Source organism: Oryzias latipes, chromosome 6, assembly GCF_002234675.1.
Source record: "Oryzias latipes chromosome 6, ASM223467v1".
Lineage (NCBI taxonomy): Eukaryota > Metazoa > Chordata > Actinopteri > Beloniformes > Adrianichthyidae > Oryzias > Oryzias latipes.
The window spans coordinates 19,898,622-19,911,874 of record NC_019864.2 but is presented as its reverse complement, the minus strand read 5'-3'; the positions used below and the strand labels follow the sequence as shown (position 1 = coordinate 19,911,874).

Below are 13,253 nucleotides of genomic sequence, written 5' to 3'. Positions count from 1 at the left end.
AAAATTTAACAGAACTTTATTTATATATCTTTTAATGCACACTCATAACATGCCACCTAATTTTGCAGCATAAGTTCGACTTTGTAGACATGAGCTTTGGAAAGTGCAAGTGAAATTAGCTATCATGCAACCGAGAACAGGTAAATACCCAGAGTCTCAGAGCTTTTCACTAGTTTGGGGTTTCATTACTTTCAGAAGCATGTGAGCCAAAAACAAGTTGACATCCCATCTCCGGTCTCTTAGGTCTGCTCACGTCTCAGCCTTGAACTGTTCCTGGATTCCCTTAAGGCTGGTTCACACTCTGAGAGAGGGGAGACACTTTGTTTTGCACCATGCACGGCTGCAAAAGCAAGACAAATGGTTATTCTGGCCAAGGCATTTTAGACTCTACAAGAAATTTGTTTAAGTGCAGAGCTTGTAACACTCTACAAACAAAATTTGAAAGCCTTACAAACCCACAGGCCCCTTAGTTCCTTCTTAAATGCTGATTATAGTGGATTATTTAAAGTATATGAAAGAAACAAAACCAGGCAGACCGAATGGGATTCAATTCACCTTATTCACAAATATATAGATATATTTACAACATGCCCCAGAGATCAACAACCCTTCACAACCCTACACTCATACAACCCCAGTCTGAATGTTCCTTATTTCCCTCCACTCCTGTAGGCGTCTTCCACCCTACCATACCATACCACCATATTTGTAGTCCATGAGCTTTACATGCTGCAGTCCTCCCCACGCCCACAAACATTAAATCAATCAAGGAAACAAACACAAAACAATGGACCATAAAACTTAAGGGCTATCATACGGAAGATATACCTTATTTTCTGTTTTCCCCACAGTAGAATACCCATCCTAATAAATATGTGGCAATGCAACAAGCTCCTTAAGTTCTTAGGACACGCCAAATGCAACATTGGATGCATGCAAAAAGCATTGTAACAGAAATCTCAGGGCCATGGCAATGACAGAATTCACAGCTTTACAAATTAAAAAAAAAAAAAAACTTGTGTTGGAGCAGAGGATTAACGGGATTTGACCGTTGAAAAATCTCTTGATAGTAAAGATTGTGTCGTGAGGAAGTGTGCTTATCAATACTTGACAATCAGAAATGGGAGTTTATGGTTTTCCTCTATGTGCTTTTTTCTACCTGGTCAGGGCACATTTTAGGAAATACTGCCCTCAAACAATCAGCTGCTGTAACTACACAACTTATTTATTAGTTCTGCTTCAACCTTTGAACCAAAAGAAAAGTGGTTTGTTTAAAAAAAAAAAAGTATAAGTGCATTCATTTCAAGGTAACTGTGTGCTTTATATTTGTACAGATAGATTAAAAAACAAAACAAACCTTTTTACTTGCTGGGCTGCTTGAAGACAAATGGCCAATTGGTATTGAACTCTATTTAGAAAAGGATGGCTGACACTTTACACTCTGCAAACCTAGGAGCACTTGGGGGCAACTCTAGAAGTGCACTGCCAAAAGAAATATATTACTGAGGGTCGCAAGCTCCACTTTAGGGAATTTACTGCACCCTTACACTTGCACACACACCCACTTTTACACACAGTTAAGAGGCCCTTCTCATAACAAACCCTATGATCTGTGCTAAGAACATGCTGCCCATGCTGCCATTGTTGAAATACAGCAGTGACAGAACGACTTAGTCTGACAACGGGTGACTGAAAGATGGCCACAGGCAAATATGTCACAGCCAGTTTACGCTTCTCATCACAACCCTGTGCACGGCTTGGTATGGCTTGTATGATTCAACCACAGATGCTTGTTGTTTACAAAGGCAGACGTACTTGGGAGAGACCCAGATTTAAAGGGAGGAAAAGCAACGGATTGACATTGTGACTCCACTGCATCCATCAACCAAATCTGTACCTTCTTGTTTACGCAAATAAGATGAAGCTTTCTGCCAGAGCTGCACTTCTACAGACTGGAAGTTCATGGTAGGACTTCTATTACAATGACATCCAGAGCAAGGAAGTAACATCCCATTCATTCTGAAATCAGCTGGAAATAGAGTCCTGCTGTCCAAATATGAGTCTCCTTAGAAAGAGCAAACCTCCTTTAACCCCTACCCCCATCAAACACACTGCATCATTTCACCAGACATCAAACATTGACAAAGTCCTTTTTTAGTGCTGCCTGTTGGCACTGTAACTCCAGGCTAACGAAGTCACACGCTGGCAGAATATTAATAACAGCAAGCCAATCACAGATCTGCATGGGGGGAAACTTATTTGCATATGAGAAGTGTGGGACCAAACAGTAGACTGCCTTCACACATCTTCGGCATGGTGGGATGTCTTTTTGTAAGCAAGCTTGAGTTAATGTTTATCCCAAAATGGAGCTTCCAAAAACATTTGCTGTTTAACTCATTCTTTTGATTTGTCATTTTTCTCTTTTCTTTTTTTTGTTTATAAAAAAAATACAACAGGACCAACTGAACTTTCTTCTAAGTTCAACAAATGCTAATGTGTTAATACATCTTTTAGGGCAGCTACATTCACTTCTGTAATTTTGCCAACATAAGTGGTATTCTATCAACACAGAAAAAAGACTTGCATATTTTTCTAACTTGTGCATTTTTTTTTCCAAACACTGCATGTCAAAAGAAATTTGGTAACCAAAAACTGTAACAGTTTGATCTTTTCTTTTCTTCTAAAAGTGTGAACAACTTTTTGCAGTTTGAGGTTACGGTTTTGATTACAGTATGTGTTCCCCATAACCTGTACATCGCCTAATGCATGTGATAAGAAATCATGCAGCAGCTTTTATCGCTGGCTGTGTTTATTGAAAGCTGTGAAACCGTTGTGTACAAGCCTGTGTTTGAGCAGCAATCACAACTGTGTAAACATGCCAACTGCTATTCTTCACAATGACTGGCTTGCAGATTTACCAAAAAATCTCACACCGACTGCTCATCATCACGTTCATCTCTGTACTTTGTTCTTTTTTTTTTTTTACTGAAGTTGCAGATTCCCTCTGAGTGAGAGACCTGGGATTAGAGAATGACCCATTTCAGTGGCTGTTTGTTTCCCCAACTACCAAACACCTACTGTGTTCTCAGCACAGTGAAATCAATAAAATCCATTGAGCTGGAGTGCTCCTGTTAAAAGCTTTTGTAAGACAAGATGTGACTTTTGTATGACACATGTATAAAACAGTCAGCTTTCTTAATGTAAGAGGTCAATTAGGAGATTTTGTTGCTTTTTATTTATGCTCAGAAATCTTTTGTATGCAACCAATGCTCCATTATGAAAAATATATCAAAGTGACAAAACGAATCAAGTATAAAGCAGGGAAATTGGTATGCACTGGTAAACATGTTAAGAGTAAGTATATTTTAAGACAATGCTAATTAAAAAATAAGGAGAACTGTTTGTGTAAAGGCTCCAAAGGTAAACATAAATACAAGTATTTTTTTAAACACGTTTTTCTCCGGCACATTAAATATCTGATGAAAACCGAAATCAAAATATAGAGCAAACATTTCCATTGATCAATGCAGGTGATTTTAAATTTAGTCTTGCAAAGAATTGACTTGTTATTATTTGCTTACTTAGTTTAGGAAAAACGCAACTGCTAAATAGTTAAATGTAAATCCAAATGTAAAAAAAACAAAAAAAGTGTAAAGAGGTGTATTGAACTGGTCTTAACTGCTGAGTGGAAACAGCCCATTAGTCAATTACCTTTGCAACTTCCTGTCTATAATTTAAACGGTTTAGGTGCAAGATTTACAAGTACACTCAGTTAATCTATTGAGAATTGTCAATTTCTAGCTGTTTCAAAGTCAATGAAACAATCAATGGTTGAGATTTTTGATCAGTTTAACTAATTAATGCATATTTGATCAATGAGAAAAATCACTTTTTTGCGTCAGTTCCCTGCCTTTAAATTTATTCATTTGGCAAAGTATTAAAGGTAACAGGAATTTGGCATAGAGCTAAAAACAAGAATAGAAATCAGCTGACTTATTTCCGACCATCAAAGCATGAGGGTGGAGGGATCAGTTCGCTTTCACTACCACGATTCCTCTTTCACTGGTGTCATATCACTCAGTTCAGTTTAGAGTGTGGAAATCACTACATTCTTCTGTGAGTCAACTCTCCTCAGAGTATTGGTCGATGGTGCTGACTGAGCCAGGACAGCTAATAAATCACCAACTGCTGTCCTAAAATGGCGGGGTCGTGATTGGAGAGGGAAGGGATCTGTGAGCGAGGGTTAATGAATACAGGCCACATCGATCTGCTTCAAACAGTCGCCTCTCTTACACCCTCCACTCCTCTGTTCTGATGCCAAATGCTGCTCCAGCACTTTCCCGACCTGCCACACTAAGCACAGGCTGAGTTGTGTGGGATCCACTGGGGCAAGGGGGAGGCATTAGACAGTAGTTAAGACAAAAGTTAATAGCTAGTGCTAAGAACCAATTTGATCTGTCGGTTCTCACTACACAGCAGGGTGGGGCTCCATTGGTAAGGCAGTCAATTGGAGACTTTAATAATAATATACAAACAAGATAGACATTTTAAAGAACTTTTTTTCCCATTGCCATTGAGGTATTCCAGGGTGTTAATTATTTTACTCAGATGACTTAAAACCTAAAAGATTATTTTATAAACTGTTGATTTTTTACACCGGTGCCTAATATCAGTGTAGTGGTTGGCCAAATTTCAAAAATTGCATATTTAAAATTTATGTATTTGCAGCACTGAACCTTTTTTACCTAACTGAGATAATGAAAACAAAAATATATATATTAGAAATACTTATTATTTTTTTTGTAATGACATGTCCTATTTTTCTGTAAAACCAGAAACATGTATTTCCTATTAGCCCCATTTCTTAAAAGCAAGCCTCTGAAATAAGCTGAAAACTACAAAAGTCCACACACAAAAATAAAAAAATGAAAAAAATAAAATAAAACATCTTCAATGATTTTGAGGCTCCAAAAAGTTAGACACATTTGCGGTTGATGTAATTGTCGATGCAGGGAAATGTTATAATCAAACATGGGAGACATTTCTTTCTTAACAGAGATATGTTCTAACCTTTATTTCACCATTTTGTTGCATTTATTCTGCACCTAGTGCCTTTTTAAATGTGCTACTTTATCATCGTAGGTGCTGTCCTCCACCAGTCACTGTGGTCAAGCCACATTAATTTTTCAATAACCTGGTGAAGTATAGCATTTTTGTAATGTCTCTTTACCTTCATAAATTAGTATAAAATAGATATTGACAAAGAGACATTCTTTATGAATTTCTTTTTTTTTTGCCTTTATTTAGATGCACATGCCCAATAAAGTTTGTGTGTGGCAGACCTGGGGGAAAGGAGCAGAGAATATGGTCATTAACCAAATGCAGAGAAAGAGAGAGAGAAGCTTCTTCTCCTGCATTCAAATGACTCTTAATCCAACACTATCAACACTTCTCTTCTCTCCGACCCCTCACTCCTAATCCTCATCCCTCTTCGTCTGTAGCTTTCTTTGCTATTTCACTGAGGAGATTTCCAGGCAGCACTTTCTCTCATCTGTCTTTCTCATTCTTCGTATATGTTCTTATTTATCTCATTTCTCTCTTCCTGCCTAAGGTCTTTACCCCTATTTCACCAAGGACGTAGATATATGTCCTCCTACCAAACCCCAGCTGAACCCCCCCACCCGCCCCTCAATTCTTTTGGTCAGTTTATTTCCTATAGTGTGTCTTTGTATTTCTTCCATCTTTCCAAATGAAAACCTATATGCAATCTCTTCCATTTTTCTTTTCCAAAAGAGAAAACTGTCCGGCGGACAAAGTGAAGCACAGTCAGCATTTTACCGCTCTGTGATGTCACAAACCCCCTGACCCAGCCCCTCTGTTCCAACCCCAAACCCTCACACTCTAAAGCCCACATATTTCACAAAAAGAAGAAACACAAAGGTGTTTGCCTTTTTTTTTTCCTAGAGGAGCAGTGGACTCACCAAACATGCGTTACAACCCCTGAGTGTGCGGCTTCACATCAAAGTTTGGCACATTCCTTTACTCAAGAATGGGAATAGAGGAAAAAATAAACAGCAAAACAACCAGGGAGTTGTAGTAATTTGTGCAACCTTCTGTGAGAGATGTTGGAATGTGTTAATTCCAACAGATATGGAAATTTTACCTCTAGGAATCAAAAGAACAGGAAAGAATTGGTACAGGTGAGGGAAGGAGGGACGACAGAACACGTGAGAAGCCGAAACAGACAGGGTGAGAGAAAGAGAGGTGAAGATACAGTGAAGGGAGGGAGAACGAAAGATAAGGGGGGGGGGGGGGGTATTGAATGTGTTAATACACAGGAACACTGCATCAAACCAATGCACTGCTCTGAGGCTGGCTGAGCAGCTGAGAGGAGTGCGTCAGCAGTACATTCACGTTTCCACTGAAGGACAAAGGGAGGGGGCAGAGCGAGCATTTTAGCAGCCTGCAACACCGACACACATCCGAGGGGGGTAATAGAGAAAAGAGAGAGATTGGAGAATAAACAAGAAGAGAAGATGAGGATTAATATGCTGCTCCTGCTGCTTCTGTGACGGTGGGCTGCCTGTTAGAGTGTTTGCCTGGTTTTCCATTTTTCTCACAGACACTTTCCTTTACACACTTTATCTTTCTCTTGATCTGTCAGCGGTTCTTTCTCTCCGTCTCTCAGAAGCACTCTCTTTGCCTTTCTCTGTTCTACTCTGACTACTGCAGTAGTCCAACAGCCAGTCGCAAGTCTGAGAGCCACACACATGGCTAACTGCCGAAACTTACTACCTCAGCTTTGGGAAAAAAACAAAAAAATAGGAGAGCAGAGGAACACTAGAGGAGGCAGACCAGGAGGCAATCAACGACCATAAAGAAGAATCTTCAAATCCTTTGTTTATGGATACAGAAACCACTTCTACTCTCGTCCTTCCAACGTCATCCTTTCTCTTCTCTCTCATTGCAGAAGAGGACAAGAGGGCTCTCTCTCTTTTTCTCTCTTCCGTCAGCCTTTTGCAAAGCTCCGACAGCGCAGCGTATCCCTTTCTCTAACCCCCCACACAGCGCCACCATCTCTCCCTCAACCCCCTTCCCCCCAAGAGGAATAGACGGATTACTGCTAACTGTGCACACGGCAGCTTGCAGCTGCTCTGACCAGGGCCAGCCCAATCTTAGGAAAAGGCAAGAGGAACACAGAGGAGGAGAGCAGAAGAGGATGACTGTGCCGGGAGTTCCTTAGCCTTTTTCTGTCTCTCAGTCTCTGTCACAACAGGGCTAATCAGCGACCGACAAGCCCTTGGCAAAGTCACAGTGAGGGAGGTCTCTCACTCAAACAGGCGACTAACCAAGGAGCCAACACATGTACCTGGAGCTGACTGAACGAGGATTTTTCTTTTCTTTCAATTCAGTTAGTCACTTTTTCTCCCCTCTTCTGTTGCAATGGACTGCATAATGGATCGCTGTGATTTATCCACAGTGGAGCTGAATTTCAGAGTCTGCAGTCTTGCAGAGGGAAACTTAGTGAAGAAGGAAAGGATCTAGGCACTGGCTAAGACTTGGTGGCCTTACCTTTGACTGTGAGTGTTTTCTGTGTCATTCTCAGACTTTATTATCAGGAGCCATTTTGTACCATTGGCTATAATAGGGCCTCTTCACTTTTTTAGGATAATTAGCAAAAGAAAGCATCCATCTCGAGTCGTTTTGAGGGATTATAAATAAAGCTGATGCAAGACCGTTGCTTTTCAATTAGGAAAAAGCCAGAAGGAAGCAATTTCAAACTAATGAGGTATGTCACAAATTATATTTTCTTATATTCTTGCTCTGTTTTTGCCCTTCTGTTCTTCTTGTATTAATTTTTTTCTTTGTGTTCATTTTGTCTCATGTCTGTTTTTCTCTCCAACCATACAAAAATGTTGATGCAGCATCTTCCTGCACAGTCAATGGAACTTGGGAGCATTGAGTTGCTCCAGCCAGGCTAGGGTGGTCTGTCCTTTGGTGTGTGCCGTCTCCCCCCACCATGCAGAATAATGAGCCCTCCACATCATGAGTCCTTTGGGCCAGGTTAGTGTGCAGCCTACCTGGAACACAGCCCTGCTCGCCGTGATCTCCCTCATGGTGCCTGCTCTCAGTATGTGCCAATCCACAGGCCCTGAGTCGGGCTTTGTAAACCCACAAAACTGTCCAGGTGTGTGCTCCTGCACTAACCAGCTCACCAAGGTTGTCTGTACCCGCCGTGGCTTGATAAGAGTTCCTCCAAACATCCCAACCAATACCAGGTATCTAAACTTAATGGAGAACAGCATAGAGACCATTGAGGCAGACACGTTCAGACACTTGCGTCATCTAGAAGTGCTGCAGTTGGGAAGGAACGCAATCAGACAGATTGAAGTAGGGGCCTTCAATGGCCTGGCCAGTCTCAACACTCTGGAGTTGTTTGACAACAGACTGACAGTCATACCCAGTGGAGCTTTCGAGTATCTGTCAAAATTAAGAGAACTGTGGCTCAGAAATAATCCTATTGATAGCATCCCTTCTTATGCCTTCAATCGTGTCCCCTCACTCATGAGACTAGACCTTGGGGAACTGAGAAGATTGGAATACATCTCTGAGGGGGCATTTGAGGGCCTTCATAACCTCAAGTACCTTAATTTGGGAATGTGCAATCTAAGGGAGTTACCTCATCTGTCACCTTTAGTGGGATTGGAAGAGTTGGAGATATCGGATAATGTTTTTCCAGAGTTGAAGCCTTGGGCCTTCCATGGACTCAAAAATTTACGTAAACTATGGATTATGAATTCTGCCATAACAACGATTGAAAGGAATGCTTTTGATGACATCACAGCTTTGGTTGAACTCAATCTTGCTCATAATAATCTGTCATCTCTGCCCCACAACTTGTTTACTCCTCTACAGTACCTGGTGGAACTACATCTACATCACAACCCTTGGAGCTGTGACTGTGATGTAGTTTGGTTGTCGGCATGGCTCAGAGAAAACATTCCCACAAATTCCACCTGCTGTGGCCGCTGTCACACCCCTATACACATAAGAGGAAGACACCTGGTGGAAATTGATCAGACAACTTTCCAATGCTCAGCCCCGTTCATACTCGATGCTCCAAGAGATCTGAACATTTCGGCTGCAAGGGTGGCAGAACTAAGGTGCCGCACAGCAGCCATGAGTTCAGTTCGATGGCTTCTGCCCAATGGAACTGTGTTGACCCATGGCTCAGCTCACCCAAGAATATCAGTGCTCAATGATGGAACCCTCAACTTTTCCAATGTTCTCCCATCAGATACGGGAATCTACACGTGCATGGTGAGCAACATGGCAGGAAATTCCAACGCCTCTGCCTACTTAAATATCAGCAATGCTGAACTCAATACATCCAATCTGTCATACTTTACCACTGTAACAGTGGAAGTGCTGGATCCAACAGTGGAGGAGACGCCCAAGCCTAAACCCACTGTCCCTGCTTCACCCTCTGTCTTTCAACCCGTCTTCATCTCCACACCCACTGTTTTGTTTCAAAACACTCAGACTCCAAGGCAGGTATCCGTCCCAAGTCCCAGAGCCCCTGCAGAGCCAGCTGCCAGCCTGGATGAGATGATGAAAACCACCAAAATCATCATTGGCTGTTTTGTAGCCGTTACCTTAGTGGCAGCTGCCATGCTGATAGCATTCTATAAATTGCGTAAGAGGCATCAGCAAAGGAGTACTGTGGCAGCAGCCAGGACCATAGAAATAATACAGATGGAGGAACAAGTTCCCCCTGTCCCACCGACATCTAGATCTAGTGGTTCTGATGACACAGGATTGGCACTGCCAACATTAGTGGAACACAACAGCAACACATTTAAGCCTGGTTTTGTCGCGTCTTCTTCCTCATCTCGACAAGGAAGTTACAGAGCCCACTGGACCCAGAACAACTCTCTTCATCGTTCAGTCAGAGAGCATCATGGTCACATCAGCACCATTGCTGATCCATATGTTATTACAACTACTCAAGGAAAGGAAAAGGTTCAGGAGACTCAAATCTGACAGAAACTTCTTGGGGCTTTATCTCAGACTCTGACTTTACTCAAAGCACTCTTCTCCCAGCTGCTCACCTGTCCATGCAACAGAATGCACAAGGGGCATAAATGTAACTTTCTTTTGTACAGAACTGCAAAACAGACATATTTTTTCTCCTGTACATGCCTATATATGTGTATAAATATTGAAAATATATCTTATATATATATATATATATATATATATATATATATATATATATATATATATATATATATATATATATATATATATATATATATATATATAGTCATGCAGTTGTGAAAGATGCAAATTATATTAGAAAAGAAAGCAAATTGAAACTATTTTCTATTAAGTGGTGACTTCTATTTAAAGAAAAAAGCAAACAATAAATTTCTTTTCTCACTGAAAGATAAAATGTGGTACTGTCTACTGAAACTTTGAGTTTGTTTTGTGAACGTTTAAGGGCACAGAAAAAAATAAAAATTAAAAAAAGTGACACACACCTGTTTCCAATACAGTCCAAAACGTAAACTCCTGTTTTTACTGTGCCAAATATTATATGCAATAAAATGACATTTCTGGACTGAAGAACTCAAAAAGACAAACAAGCAAAGTCTAGAGAAGTACAAAAATTTGTCCAATAGCAGCAAAATGGCACAGATAGATTGTGCTGTTCAGTAGCTATAAGCCAAATGCTTTTGGACTGCAGTGAAATTCTGCAGCTATGTTTTAACCCGCTGCTTGCTGGAGCCAAGCTGTGTTTATTTGAAAGTGCCAGTGCTTCTTTTGTAGCGTATCTAAATGTGTTTATTAAGTGTGCCACAATTCTCCTTTCTTTCATTCGGTAAAGGGTTGAACACATGCTAAAACCAATCACTGAAAACATAGTGTTCTGTTATTGGTTGCAATTTGTAGTACTTTTCCCCCTATAGGTTTCCACATGCTTCTTAATGGCTTGTGTAGTGTTTACGGCTAATTCAGTAATGCATTACAGCAGTCTCCTGACTTGTCTCTGCAAGGGCTCATTCCAATACTAATTTTTCAAAGGAAAAGACAGCGCTGACTGTTCAGTAAAAGAAGAAAAAAAAACAAGATAGAAATGAAACAAATGAATGTCTGATATTGGGACTTTTCCATGCAACACATTGGGATTTTTTTTTCTTCTTAATATTTTCTTTTTAGCAACACTATTTTTATGAAGAGAAAATGAGTATATGAAAAATAAAATTTAAAGAACCCCTGACAAAAACAACTTTTCTCTGTTGTCCTCTAATCAAAACTTTTCATGTGATGTTTTTTTGTGCTCTCAATATATTTACATTTGTGTGTAAGACTTTTGATTATATAAAGGTCAGAGGAAGTATTGTGTATGGTATCCTACCCAATCTTGCGGTCCTATGCATTTACTTAGTGTCTGCATGAATGAGTCTTTAAGTAAATGGTGTACAATGCTGCATTATACCCCACAGTGGGGCTCTATGCAGGTCAGTTAGGCTGCTGGTTCTTTGATGCCTCAGCTTAGTTCTTAACATTGAAGCCTCAGTTACTGTGAAGGAGAAAAATATATGTGTCCCACAGTTCTATGCAGTTTGCGGGTTTCTTTTCATTACATGTTCATCTGCATATACTGTTCCTTACTTTGTGCTGCTCTAAGCTTGTGCACCAGGTACCCCACAGAGCTGCTTTAGAAAGCAAAAGGAAGTGTTTTTTAACTATAAACCTTAAAAGGGGGGGAAAAGGGTAACAGTTATACTTAAATGCCCAGTCTAAGTGCAACCAATCAACAAAATTATGGTACCTTTCTAATACTAGAACGTGTCTGATTTCTAGTTTGCTTTTGTTATAGTACAACTTCACAGTTCCATGTTGCCCTAATTTGGATGGAGTTATTTTATCACAATAGGTTGCTGTTTCTCATTTATAAGTTTATAAGAGTATGTGATAACAGATCAGAGGAACCAGAAGACTTTGTGTGAAGCCATCAGGCTGCACATCCTGCAATGATTAAGAGCACACTTAAAAACAAATTCTAAAGCCTTTATCTCCATAAACTACAGCAGAATTGCTGATGGACAGCCATCAGCAATTATTTTCAGTCTTATCATGCACTGACTGTCTGATCTCAAGCAGATCGGTTCACCACACTAATGGCATGAAGGGTATTTCTGAAGGTTTTTTTCAGCTCTGAATTAAGCAGCAAACTGATCCTGATTTTTCTTCAAGGCTCTACTTGTGTGTGGCTAAACAGTTCAGTGCCACAGTCAAACCCAACTAAAGTGTTTCCCTGTTTTAGTAAAGAACTGGGCAAACTGAATGTTCTGTCACAGACCTGTTATGATAGTTGCTCTTTGATTTGGCAAAGCAGAATGTTCTTGGTGTATACTGTATGTGCATGTGTGTCTCTGTGTGTGTGGGTTGGAAAAAAAAAAGCTGCCTTTTTTTTGTCCTCAGCACAGCATGGCTCTGACTGCGCAAAGGCTTCATAAGAGGCTACTACTCCCTGTTAGAGAAGCATTTAATGTGTCTGATAACAAGCTGCAGAAAAAAACGATTTCTTCTGATGAAAAGTTAAAGGAGTGTAAAGTGAAAAATGTGTCTAAAAGAATCAGCAATTGGGTCATTTTAAGTGTGTTGCAGGGTTTTCCATGGTAAGAAGCAGTATGAGAACTAGAAGGGCCAGTGTGTACCCACTTATGAAAACTTCAAAGTTTCTGTAACACTATCACTAACATTTGAACTTTGACAATTTTGTCAAAGTTTAAATGTTTAAACTTTAATGACTATTCGTGACAATAAAATGTTCCTACAGGTTTTATAACTTGAGACTTGATTTGAAATTACAGCTGGTTGAGACTTGACTTGGATTTGTTGCCAAAGACTCAACATTCTGACTTGATTTAGACTTGCAAAAAGTGATTTTTGAGCATCTCCAGTTTTAAGGCATGCTCACAAATAATCACTTGATGGGTTCCTCATTGATGCTTTGCCAGTGTTTACAGATTATTTACTAAGACTTCACACACTTCACACGGCCGTGGTGTAGTGGGAGTGCGGTCAACCTCTGATCGGAAGATTACAGGTTTGATTCCCGCCTTGCCCGGCCATGTGTCACAGTGTCTTTGGGCATGACACTGAACCCTCTGGTAGTTATAGGTTGGCACTAGTGTCCGGTGCCGGAGCTGCCATCAGTGTATGAATGTGTGTGTGAATGG

General features: G+C 40.3%; 1 protein-coding gene across 1 annotated transcript; it reads left to right on the top strand.

The window, feature by feature from the left end:
• The first annotated feature begins 6,416 nt into the window (after positions 1-6,416).
• lrrc4 (leucine rich repeat containing 4) lies at positions 6,417-10,244 on the top strand. Its single transcript, XM_023955910.1, has 3 exons — positions 6,417-7,580; positions 7,668-7,789; positions 7,926-10,244. Exon 3 carries the CDS (start codon positions 8,047-8,049, stop codon positions 10,042-10,044), a length of 1,998 nt encoding a protein of 665 aa, XP_023811678.1. The 5' UTR covers positions 6,417-7,580; positions 7,668-7,789; positions 7,926-8,046; the 3' UTR covers positions 10,045-10,244.
• The last annotated feature ends 3,009 nt before the right edge of the window (positions 10,245-13,253 follow it).

Bases quoted from the DNA above. Each gene is read 5' to 3' on its own strand.
- lrrc4 (XM_023955910.1), top strand. From the start codon at position 8,047: ATGAGTCCTTTGGGCCAGGTTAGTGTGCAGCCTACCTGGAACACAGCC.